The following is a 13,582-nucleotide window of genomic DNA, read 5'->3' on the forward strand; positions in this document are numbered from 1 at the left end:
TGAATATATTTCTTCTATAATAAACTCCTTCAAAAGAGGAAAATTAATTTCTGGATAGCAAGTTACAAATCTTTCAACTTAATTAGATTTTCACAAAATAACAGGAGAAAACATTTACTGGAACCTACAGACATATACATTCTGACATGTAAAATTGCCTTACCTTAACTCTTCTGTCTCTTTTAAATATCCTTCTATTAGCTTCTGTACTTCACCTGCTCTAGCATCCTCTGTGAAGTAGCATTAGGCAAAGTACATTAAACTGGAATCACTTTCAAGTTTCACTTGAACATATTGAAGTATAATGATCATGTATACTTGTTATTATGTCAAGAATCAATGTTACGCTGGAATTAGATTTGTCTTACAGAACAGTACATGTAGACATAAATGCCTCTTTTTGTCATAAAATTTAAAGTTCAATCTATTTACAGATAATTCAATTTTACTAAGATGAGTAATAATCTCAAAAGAAATTGTCGGCATTTTTTTCTTATTAAGTACATAAGCATTATGTTGGATGTTGGAAAATTATAAAGTGAATGTCAGGTTGGCAGACTTCGTATGTAGTTAGAACAACAAGAGGCCCATGGGCCTTAACGGTCACCTGAGTCTATAGTATTTATTTTTGTTGTTGAAATACGTACCAATTTGAGTAAAAAATAGTATAACGTTAACTTAACTTTGTCAGGACCATGACCTGATCATTCCTAGACCAATTTTAAGTGAGATCAGCAAATTAGAACTTAGTAGCAAAATAGCGGCCATGGCAGCCAAATTGTATTTCTGATTGACCCGAAAAATAACAACTCTTTATCAGGACCATGATTTGATCATTCCTACCAACTTTCAGTTCAATCGGTCCAGCAGAACTTGACTTTAAGTTTGAAATAGGATTTCAAAATGGCGGCCGTAGCGGCCAAATTGGATTTCTGATCGACCCGAAAAATAACAACACTTTGTCGGGACCATGAGGCGATCATTACTACTAAATTTCAGTTCAATCGGCCCAGCAGAACTTGACTTTAAGTTTGAAATAGGATTTCAAAATGGCGGCCGTAGCGGCCAAATTGGATTTCTGATCGACCCGAAAAAAAACAACACTTTGTCAGGACCATGACCTGATCATTCCTAGACCAATTTTAAGTGAGATCAGCAAATTAGAACTTAGTAGCAAAATAGCGGCCATGGCAGCCAAATTGTATTTCTGATTGACCCGAAAAATAACAACTCTTTATCAGGACCATGATTTGATCATTCCTACCAACTTTCAGTTCAATCGGTCCAGCAGAACTTGACTTTAAGTTTGAAATGTAAAATGTTAACGGACGACGACGGACGAAAACGGATAGCAATAGGTCACTTGAGCTAAAGCTCAGGTGACCTAAAAAAGCAGTATATGTGTAAAGGAACTTGTGTGAAGTGGGCAAGGGGAGATAAGTCATGTTTCTGTAATGTAATGGGACTTGATAATCAGTTGATCTGTAGATGAAATCTGTTCAATAAGTTGACGTAGGCCATTTTCGTTTATTACGGTCCAAACGGTTGAACCGGATGGACCAGAGTTCATTAAATAAGGTCTGACCCAGTAATCTGATGGTGCTTTCAGGCGAGCCTTGACCATGCCTTGCAAGGCCTGCATAAACTTTTGCAGGTCTGCCAGGATTAATACCCAAAAATGTTTCATTTAAAAACGGTTGTACCGGTTGTTCCACATAAACAAACAGGCCCCTGGTATCCATTATATTGAGGAACTCATCAAGTGTCTCTAGCTGACCAGTAGGTAATACCTGTTTGTTATCACCATTTATAGTTTACCTGCTATATTGAGGATGCCGAGAGTCTCCCTCTCCCTTAGTAGTTGGGTGTTCCTCTCCTTTAGTGTTTCGTTAGCTTCATTCAGGGCTTTAATTCGTAGCATTAACTTCTCGTTTTCGTGTTGCAACATTGAATTTTCGTGAAACATGTCATTTACACTTTCCACACCATCGGCGTCCACTGCTCGTTTACCCTGTGGAAAATGACGTCCAAAATTTAAATCTCCATGAAGTCATCACACATTTACCTGTTATTATAACATGTTTTCTGGGATGACCTGATGTAACAAAAGCTTATGTTAAAATGCATACAGTGTAATTCATTGAACTCAAATCTGACTGTACGAGGAGATAATGTTTGCATTATCGTGGTATTCAACCTGTTACAAAATCAGTACTGCTGGTACTCCCACTGGTCTGGATTCAGAATCAGCTATTTCAGTGGGATTGGTATTCAACTTTCTAAGTTCAGTTAAACCTGGTCCTACTCCTTTTCCGTCCCTTAACCTCAATTCTTGTAAAAGCGAATGGTGTACAGACATTTCTTGCAAACCAGACAGAGATATCCACATTTCTGACAGTGCTGGAAAATTCTATTCGACCCACAGATCTTGATCGCTTACATGCGCAGACTGGCGAGGGAATTAGAGTGACCTTTCAGGGTCACGCTATTGTTCATGTTTATGATATTTTTAGTCCGTCAGGGTCATTTGACATCATTAACAAATGCCATTCAGGCTTCATATGCAAATGAGAAATGTGCGGACAGTTAACAACTTTACTGGAAGAGCAGCTGTTTTAATGGTCGTTCAAACTTTCAGGATAAAATATTGAGCAGAAGAACCCCCACAAAGTCTTGTGTCTCCTGCTCAATATTTTGCCCCACTATGATACACTGTATCCCGCCCCCGCCCCACAAAGCCTTGTGTCTCCTGCTCAATATTTTGCCCCACTATGATACACTGTATCCCGCCCCCGACTCACCGTTTTGTAGTCGATCAGTTCCTGCTGTAGTAGTGTTATCTCTGAGCGAAGTGCGGCCAACTGTTTACTGGCCTTGTCTTGGTTAGCTATCACTTTGTTCTTTATATTGCGTGCCCTATTGGCATATTTAAGTGAATTAAGTGTCTCTATAAAGTCACGATCAGACGGAGATATACACGCTATCATTAACGTCCGACTGAAAAGAAAGAGAAGACATATTAGTTTAGAAACAATACATTCAATATCAATCTCAGATGTATCCATAAATGTCATTGTACAACTTTATCATTCCGTTTGTCAAACTTGGTTAAATTGTTGTAATTTATCCGTTTGTTTTAAATACCAGCCATTTGGATTGATATATCTTGCCTCTGCCCCGCTTTGACCAAATCAATGCACATGTCAACTTTGGTTGGTCTAGCACTAATGTCTTATAGTTTCAGAGAAACTACCTTAAAGATAAAATGTTGATGATGATGATGTTGACAAAGTCAATGGACCATGAAAAGTAGGCCGCATCCAGCATTTGATGCATGGGTTGAAATGTACCACCTAATATGCATCTATGGTCCAAATTTTTTTATACTTTCAGTGAAACTAACTTAAACCCAAAAACTTAATGCTGACACCGCAGTCGCCAGAAAAGCAACACCTTAGTCTCGCTTCGATTACTTCATGGCGGCGAGACAAAAACTATGCTAATATTATAGGTTAATATTAAATATCAAATCCTATTCATAATGATAACTGGATGTCTGTGACATAATATCAGAATGGGGCAAGTGCTGAGCAGAATTACATGTAAAAGCAATCATTAAAGCATCTGATTTTTTTGTCATATTAAATATTTATGATTTTAATAAATTTCCTAATTTTTTCTCTCAAAATACGAAAAAATATAAACATCTACTTTGATAAACTCATGCAACAATAACGCAGAACAAGATTTTATTCTTCCAAATTATTCGACAGGTCTGCTTTTGATTTCACAAACCTATTTCCTCCTAAAGAATCTTGGAGAAGTCGCGTGAGCTTGGAGTCCCTATAAGGGACATGAGATCCTTTCTTGGTTTTATCCCCTAAAGCTGATATCACATTCCCAAGGGCAAGCTGCAACAAAAAAATATTTATTCAAATCATGTAACAAACAACTTTCAGAGACACACTATACGGCTCATTAAATTTAATATTTAATGGGTATTAACTGGGATGTACTGCAGCCAAACTTCAAAACAGGACGGTTAAATAATTTTGAAGAGAAATAATTCTCTGACATTTTTGTATAAAAGATGCTTTTGTCCAATATGGATCACGAATGAGGGATAATTCTATCTGAAATAAGTGCGCCAGTTCCGGAACTGCTAAATCAAAATGTTGTAACACTTGCCATTTCTTTTGTGTAAAATGAAAGTTAAGATAGTTTTCCCTTTTCAATTATCAATTGGAAGGATTTGAAATGGTTAGGAATGCGATACGCTTGACAGGTGTCTGTCAAGTGTATAGATTCTGGTGATATCGGATGAACCCATATTTGCAGTTCCACTAGACTACAGGGCCCGTATTTATGAAACCCTTCTCATGCTCAAGAGTGGATTCTGTGCTCAAACCAACTTTCTTGTAACTCATTTAAATCATGTCAAACAATCAAAAAGTCAAATGTAAACATTGAAAATAGTATTTGCCTTTAAGTCTCTTCAATGTTTTTCGACATCATTGACAAAATAAGATTTTTCTGTTAATCTACAATGGGAACAAGGAATTCAGCTTGAATGCAAAATCCATGCTTGAGCTTGAGAACGGATTCATGAATACGGGCCCAGGACTTTTGAATGTAATTACATGGAAGAAAAACGTTTAATATCATCAGCCTCAGTTGCCTAAATCCACAGGACTGTGATATAGTAGCAGACATACCAAACCACAATTAATGGAGATTCCTTCCTTGGCACGATCACCTGTCGCTCCTGTTCTCTTCAGCCTCTCAGAGCCGGCTAAGTCTACAAAGTGGAACTTGGCTGTCAACGTCTCAAATTCATTCAGGTCTTGCGTGGAATCTGTCTCTTTACCATCTTCATCAAGACACTAAGAATTCAAAAGAATAAATAGTAGATGAATTTAATTGTCTAATATTTTTTTTTATTTTTTTTTTATATGTGACTAATTCAAAACATTTAAACAAAGGATTTTCACATTGACATTTTAATATTATTAATTAATATTTTCAAATTATATATTATTTTATTACATTTATTTAAAAGATATTTTACAGGCTTTCTAGCAGCAAAAGTCTTTCGGGATAGAGATTTACTTCACAGTAAGGTAGCATATAGACATAAGTGAATAACATGATAATTATGTATCAATAAATTATCGAAATCGTCATACAAATTGACCCACCTCATCCTTGACAACACGGTGTTGTTTTATAGTGATGGTAAAGATGGCGTGCGAACGTGACGATTGAGCATTCATATTGGTACTGGCAGTGGACCGAGATAAAGCACCGTTTTCTAAACATTGCATAGTCTGAAACATCAACAAAACAAATTATCAGAGAGCTTATACAGCAAGCCAGGACCACAGAAAACTGACTCTTCAATCTTTTGCCGAATTTTCCAACCAATAAAACCAAATTTCTTGTGCAAATTATAGAAACGGCAAAGGATCATGCAAATCATGTTTCGGGATTCTTGGTACTATATCTATAATGAAATCTCGCGCTATTTGTCCATCAGGTTTTTTCATCCTAATAAGGAGGTTTAGAAATAACCCAATGAAAACTTTTACAAAAATCTTTACGAAAATAATAAACCAAAGGGGCCGGTATATATAGCTCTGCTGAAAAACTTCACACATGATTCCCTATGACCTTGAATGTGGGTCAAGGTAATTTATCTGAACAAAATTCATTGTGTACATGTAGCACTCCATCCCAGCAACCTAATGGACCAAACATTACAGGCCCTTAGAGTTTGTTAGAAGAATTGATAAAGATTTACATACAATGGATCTCTTCTGACCTTGAATATGGGTCAAAGTCATTCATTTAAATAATCTTTATAGTGCATAAATCAAGCATGCTATGGACCAAAACTCTGTAGCCTTAAAAAAAATTGACCTATGACATGTTACTTTGAATGCGAGTCAAGGTGAATTATTTGAAATGCTCAGAGCATTTTATACCAGGAAAATGACAGACAAATACTGTTAATCTAGACCTCATAATTCTGAATCTAGACCTCATAACTCTGTCTGTTTGACCAATATGTAACTTGAACACATTAGCTCATTCACCCCTGAAATTTCATAATGAACTATTCCAACCTTTGAATTAGAAGAGTGCAAATGTGTCTATAGGGGTGAATGAGCTAATGATATCTATGCCTCAAAGATCTATACAAGTCATCGAAGGTATATATATTATGACCCTTGCGACAATGAAAGTGGGCTTAGGTAATTTATTTGAACAACAGTTTTTGACAGTTTTTAAGCACTCTGAATGATTAAAAGTGTCAAGGGTTACGGAATGATAGGAGATTGTATGTCACTTACATCCTGCGGAGATATAACTGGCCGTGTTGTTACACCTACTACGTAAATTCCTCCTGTCGCATCCTCGTGGATCTTAACATGGGACTTCTTCCCCTGGAACAAAACAATTATTGTACATTAAGGTATGAAAACCTGAGTGACAAGTCCACTTACCTAAACGTACTCACACGGTTAGACATTATTAAACGAAACTTTAAAATACTGTGTATTTATGATGTCTCCTCATAGTCAAGTAATTATTACCACCATCATACAACTTACACTTGGTGAATATTCTGGAAAGGACATTCAAACGTCATATGATCTGTTCTAATCAAAATAAGAAAATCTCTTCACAGTTTGATAACTCTGTTGTGTCACATTTTTACCATTTCTGCGACTCATTCAAATCTGTTATGTCACATTTTTACCATTTCTGCGACTCATTCACGTCCGTTATGTCACATTTTTACCATCTCTGCGACTCGTTCAAAGACTGTTATGTCTCATTTTTTCCATTTCTGCGGCTCATTCAAGTCCGTTATGTTACATTTTTACCATTTCTGAGACTCATTCAAGTCCGTTATGTTACATTTTTACCATTTCTGAGACTCATTCAAGTCCGTTATGTTACATTTTTACCATTTCTGAGACTCGTTCAAAGTCTGGTATGTCTCATTTTTACCATTTCTACGACTCATTCAAGTCCGTTATGTTACATTTTTACCATTTCTGAGACTCGTTCAAAGTCTGTTGTCTCATTTTTGCCATTTCTGCGACTCGCTCAAAGTCTGTTATGTCACATTTTTACCATTTCTGTGACTCATTCAAGTCCGTTATGTCACATTTTTACCCTTTCTGCGACTCGTTCAGAGTCTGTTATGGGACATTTTTACCATTTCTGTGACTCATTCAAGTCCGTTATGTCACATTTTTACCCTTTCTGCGACTCGTTCAGAGTCTGTTATGGGACATTTTTACCATTTCTGCTACTCATTCAAATCTGTTATGTCACATTTTTACCATTTATGCGACTCGTTCAAAGTCTGGTGTCTCATTTTTACCATTTCTACGACTCATTCAAGTCCGTTATGTTACATTTTTACCATTTCTGTGACTCATTCAAGTCCGTTATGTCAAATTTTTACCATTTCTGCTACTCATTCAAATCTGTTATGTCACATTTTTACCATCTCTGCGACTCGTTCAAAGGCTGTTATGTCACATTTTTACCCTTTCTGCGACTCGTTCACAGTCTGTTATGTCACATTTTTACCATTTCTGCGACTCGTTCAAGAAGTTGCCAACAGCTGACCCTTTATGAATACTGATGCTGTGCATTGCTATAACCATCAAACTTACTCTTGATTCTGGATCCCGAGTGATGTCCAGCAGATCAAAAATCTCTTCATTGTATAGCTGCAAGTTGAAACAAAAGACAAAGGGTTACATAGCTGGGTAAAATAATTTAGCAAGGCATCAAAAGTGATACAAATCCCCTCGCATTCACACATTGTGACATAGGTATGAGGAAATGAAGTCGCTAGAGTGGTGACAGAGTTTTTTCTAAAAATAGTAACAGTGACCTTGACCTTCAACGTAGAAACCCGAAACAAGAACTTGTTCAAGACATTGCCATACCAAACACTTGTGTTACGTTTCATGAAATTCCGTTGAGGAATGAAGTTGCTAGAGCGATGACTTAGGTTTTTTTTAAATAGTGACAGTGACCTTGACCTTCAAAGCAGAAACCCGAAACGAGAACTTGTTCAAGGCATTGTTATACCAAACACTTGTATGAAGTTTCATGAAATTCCGTTGAGGAATGAAGTTGCTAGAGCGATGACTTTTTTTTTTTTTAAATAGTAACAGTGACCTTGACCTTCAAAGTAGAAACCTGAAACGAGAACTTGTTCAAGGCATTGCTATACCAAACACTTTTATGAAGTTTCATGAAATTCCGTTGAGGAATGAAGTTGCTAGAGCGATGACAAAGTGTTTTTTAAAATAATAACAGTGACCTTGACCTTCAAAGTAGAAACCCGAAACAAGAACTTGTTCAAGGCATTGCTATACCAAACACTTGTATGACGTTTCATGAAATTCCGTGGTGGAATGAAGTCGCTAGAGCGATGACAAAGTGTGTAGCATACATACTTTCGGTGTGAGGGGATAATAACTGGAATATGAAATATAAACATGAAGTTTGAGATGAACGTTTACAGGAGCTGCTACATTAAACCACCTGATAAAATGCTGGTACAAGTGAAGTATTACAGACCCACCATTAACCCTTTCACCCCTATGTAACTTTAGTAGACTCTACCATGCATTGATCTGGATGAGTCCATTATAGTCTACAGTGGTGAAAGGGTTAGTGACTCGAACACACTCCTATAGGTCCTCCACACACAACTACTACATTATGTTCAAAAAGAATTTTCAAAATTATTCAAATATCTGGAATAATATTTCACTTAATACCACTGAGAGAACTCTATATGGACGGTTGCACACAAGCAAGAACAAATAACGAGTGTTGTTGTTGTTTGTTTCAAATACAGTTGTGTAACTGTTACCAACACTTGTACATTGAGAAACTCTCCCAGCAAACAGACTGATATTGAGGAGCTGCCTAATAAAAATGTTATTACTCATATGTCTCTATGTCCATTTCTCTATCAAAGCCTCCAAACAAAATCACCCTTCTCTGTTACTGTATATAGGGCTCCACAAAATCTCCCTTCTCTGTTACTGTATACAGGGCTCTACAAAATCTCCCTTCTCTGTTACTATATATAGGGTTCTACAAAATCACCCTTCTCTGTTACTGTATATATAGGGCTCCACAAAATCTCCCTTCTCTGTTACTGTATACAGGGCTCTACAAAATCACCCTTCTCTGTTTTTGTATATAGGGCTCCACAAAATCTCCCTTCTCTGTTACTGTATAGGGCTCTACAAAATCACCCTTCTCTGTTACTATATATATAGGGCTCCACAAAATCACCCTTCTCTGTTACTGTTTATAGGGCTCCACAAAATCTCCCTTCTCTGTTACTGTATACAGGGCTCTACAAAATCTCCCTTCTCTGTTACTATATATAGGGTTCTACAAAATCACCCTTCTCTGTTACTGTATATAGGGCTCTACAAAATCACCCTTCTCTGTTTTTGTATATAGGGCTCCACAAAATCTCCCTTCTCTGTTACTGTATATAGGGCTCCACAAAAACTCCCTTCTCTGTTACTGTATATATAGGGCTCCACAAAATCACCCTTCTCTGTTACTGTATATATAGGGCTCCACAAAATCACCCTTCTCTGTTACTGTATAGGGCTCCACAAAATGTCCCTTCTCTGTTACTGTATATAGGGCTCTACAAAATCACACTTCTCTGTTACTGTATATAGGGCTCTACAAAATCCCCCTTCTCTGTTACTGTATATAGGGCTCCACAAAAACTCCCTTCTCTGTTACTGTATATATAGGGCTCCACAAAATCTCCCTTCTCTGTTACTGTATAGGGCTCCACAAAATGTCCCTTCTCTGTTACTGTATATAGGGCTCTACAAAATCCCCCTTCTCTGTTACTGTATATAGGGCTCTACAAAATCCCCCTTCTCTGTTACTGTATATAGGGCTCCACAAAAACTCCCTTCTCTGTTACTGTATATATAGGGCTCCACAAAATCTCCCTTCTCTGTTACTGTATACAGGGCTCTACAAAATCACCCTTCTCTGTTTTTGTATATAGGGCTCTACAAAATCACCCTTCTCTGTTTTTGTATATAGGGCTCCACAAAATCTCCCTTCTCTGTTACTGTATATAGACCTCCACAAAATCACCCTTCTCTGTTCTCCACAAAATCTCCCTTCTCAATCTATTTCATGTAAACAGCAAACCTTATGTTGTTTTTCAGCCATAAACAAAACAATGTATAACAAAAGATTATAAGTCACTTTTCTATATGTTTACGTTTGATAGGAATCTAGTTTTTGAGATTGTACATTCTGAAACGATAGGAGTAATATCACTTTAGTTTCATCTCTAAACTGTATTTTCATGATGGTTTCTTATCTAAATAGTTTCAATTTTCAGTTAAATAATCAAATATTTTCATTGTCTTTGAGCTGTCTTAGCCTGTAAAACCCATTTATGGAAGAAATCTATCAGAATTTGATAGCCACCAGGGGTATCATTATATACACAACTATTTGTGTTCTATACCCTCGCAAAATTGATAGAGATCCCACAACAGAGAACTACAAACAGTACATAATGTCATATACATTTGTTTATACTATAAAGGATAGGACTTCTCACTAATCCTAATAGATAAAAGGCACGCTTACATTGATTTTAAGTGAATTGAAACACAAAATTGGTTTGTTTCTATTTTGTGAACCACTGTAAAGAGAATTCAGGTCAATTACCCACTCATGTTGGTAGTTATGTAGCTACTGAAGGAGTTGTGTGTTCTATAATAAGGACACAAAGCATGGGCACTGTTTTCAAACGTAAAGATTATTTCACGGAAATTTGATAGGAATACTTGTGTACAAAAATAGACAAAACTCAAAAGAATACTAACACACCAGCAACAAAGGATAGAAGCAGAAACTTAATATTATGAGTATAGGCTGGTTGATATATGTGCATGTTTCTATTTTTTATTTTTTTTCACAAGAAATGTAGTTTTCAAATGTTTCTAAACAACAGTTGGACAACAATGTTTTACCAGATACTTTGAATACATTTTGATTTAATCACTAATTATCTTTAACCATAATTTTGAACATCTCATAATCTATCTAGTACAGTGTACAAGAACAGAATAATGACTGAAATTAAACATTTATACTTTAAATAAGTTAAACATTAATTACTGGATCATTTGTATACAGAAACAGTGAACAGGGATGTTGTGTCGATGTATAACCAGAGGTCTGACAGAGTATTAACCATGTTAATATCCCTGATGATTAGATTTGCCTGAAAGCAACAGCCATACAGACAGAGTCAACTTCAGACATATAGACGGAGTCAACTTCAGACATACAGCAGAGTCAACTTCAGACATACAGCAGAGTCAACTTCAGACATATAGACAGAGTCAACTTCTAGGCTTCCCGGAAGCATTCACTAACATTTCTATGACAGAGACATCAGACATATTTAGTTGACAGTTCAAATAACTGATAATCTCACTGGCACACTCCAAAGTTGTAATGTTTTCATTGAAAGGAAGCTGTTCCCTTTGTACCAATTTTATCATACAAACCCACCTCTATAAACTGTCTAAGTACAAATACCGACCTCTATACACTGACAATGTACAAATACCCACCTCTTTACATTTACAAAGTAGAAATACCCACCTCTATACACTGACAAAGTTCAAATACCCACCTCTATACCATGACAAAGTTCAAATACCCACCTCTATACACTGAAAAAGTACAAATACCCACCTCTATATACTGACAAAGTACAAATACCCACCTCTAAAGACTGACAAAGTACAAATACCCACCTCTTTACACTGACAAAGTACAAATACCCACCTCTTTACATTTACAAAGTAGAAATACCCACCTCTATACACTGACAAAGTACAAATACCCACCTCTATACACTGACAAAGTACAAATACCCACCTCTATACACTGACAAAGTACAAATACCAACCTCTATACACTGACAAAGTACAAATACCAACCTCTATAAATTGGACTGTGACTTTGAAGTCCGGTTGTGGTTCATTGGTCTCCTTTGCTTGTTGCTGGCGTTCCTGTATTCCCCGAAATAGATGACTGACGGCCCGGGGTACAATACCAACCTCCTCATCGTTCTGATTAACATCGAAGCCTGTACCCATGGTGTACGTCTTCCCTGACCCCGTCTGTAAGTTAACAAAAGGAAATTACATGAGGCAACAATTCACTTTTCATTTTAAATGTTCTTGAAAGTTTACATCTGTCACTGTAAATGTTCATTAACACTGCAGCTTCAACAACCTAACACTCAACAGGAAACAGAGATTTAGGACGTCAACGTTTAACGTACATGATATTATGCAATTCTCTTCCATATTGGTAATTATTAAATAGATGAAACACCTCATCCAAGGAGCACGAACTTTTATCTAAGCAACACTGCAGCAACAAGGGTGTACAATTTCATGTTTAAATCATTAGTCTGCATGCAGATCATGGAAAACCCTACAGGCCTGACCTTTGAAAATATTGAATATCAAAAACTTTCACCAGCCACAACTAAAATGTAACAGCCCTGAACATCAGGCCACTGGAATTATACACCCTTGTATAGTGGATTTGGTTTGAGTTGCTTGTGTTTTATGTCCAGTTAACAGCTATGGTCATTTAAGGACTTGCCAGGTTTAGGTGGTGGATGAAAGCTGGAGTTCCCGGAAAAAAACACACCGACCTACGGCCAGTACCTGGCGACTGCCCCACGTAGGTCTCAAACCCGCGACCCAGTGGTGGAAGGCTTGTGGTAGCAGAATGTCATACGCCTTGACCGCTTGGCCTCCATGTACATTTAAAGCTGTATGAGCATTTTAATAGATTTGACTCCTGTGACCTTGAATATTTAGGTCAAGGTCATTTATTTTAAAGAACTCTAGTACTTCATCTCAGTAAACTACTGGCCATGTTTCATGAATCCAGGTCTTTTGATGCCACAGGCGAAGCCACAAGGAAGTGTTTTAACAGATTTGATGTCTGTGACCTTGACCATTAATCTGTATAGGACTCAATACCAGCAAGCTTGAGTATATACGTAGTGGCCAGTGGCTGTTTTCATGACTCTAAGCCTCTTTGGATCATTCAGCACAAGTGACATAGAAAACTCTGAGAACCACCATCAGCATGCTATGTTATATCTCAGAAAACCTACAGCCTCCCATGGAAGACCAGCTACCACTTATAGCCTATCCGGTTAGACCAGCCTACCAACCTGCTATGTTATATCTCAGAGAGCCTACAGCCTCCCATGGAGACCAGCTACCACTTATAGCCTATCAGGTTAGACCAGTCTACCAACCTGCTATGTTATATCTCAGAGAGCCTACAGCCTCCCATGCTAGAGCAGCTAAAATAGACCTATATATCCTATCAGGTGAGACTAGTCTACCAGCCTGCTATTATAGGAATGTTAGACCCAGGATCCATTGTATTATTGATTAAGTAGATCTTTACCTTGTTTGTTAGCCGAGTATGGTCT

The 13,582-nt window shown here is 37.2% G+C and overlaps 1 protein-coding gene across 1 annotated transcript in view; it reads right to left on the reverse strand.

Moving 5' to 3' along the window:
• The window catches only part of LOC110446965 (kinesin-like protein KIF21A), a 137,696-nt gene that overhangs the window by 78,821 nt on the left and 45,293 nt on the right, over positions 1 to 13,582 (reverse strand). Inside the window, exons 4-12 of the mRNA XM_021492312.1 lie at positions 12,057 to 12,239; positions 7,695 to 7,751; positions 6,354 to 6,446; positions 5,199 to 5,327; positions 4,716 to 4,883; positions 3,796 to 3,911; positions 2,802 to 2,997; positions 1,819 to 2,011; positions 164 to 230 (exon numbers count right to left, since the gene is read on the reverse strand). Coding sequence (XP_021347987.1) covers positions 164 to 230; positions 1,819 to 2,011; positions 2,802 to 2,997; positions 3,796 to 3,911; positions 4,716 to 4,883; positions 5,199 to 5,327; positions 6,354 to 6,446; positions 7,695 to 7,751; positions 12,057 to 12,239 — 1,202 coding nt within the window. The remainder of the gene's footprint in view (positions 1 to 163; positions 231 to 1,818; positions 2,012 to 2,801; positions 2,998 to 3,795; positions 3,912 to 4,715; positions 4,884 to 5,198; positions 5,328 to 6,353; positions 6,447 to 7,694; positions 7,752 to 12,056; positions 12,240 to 13,582) is intronic.

The sequence above is a fragment of the Mizuhopecten yessoensis genome, unplaced genomic scaffold, assembly GCF_002113885.1.
Source record: "Mizuhopecten yessoensis strain PY_sf001 unplaced genomic scaffold, ASM211388v2 scaffold3091, whole genome shotgun sequence".
NCBI classification, from domain to species: Eukaryota; Metazoa; Mollusca; class Bivalvia; order Pectinida; family Pectinidae; genus Mizuhopecten; species Mizuhopecten yessoensis.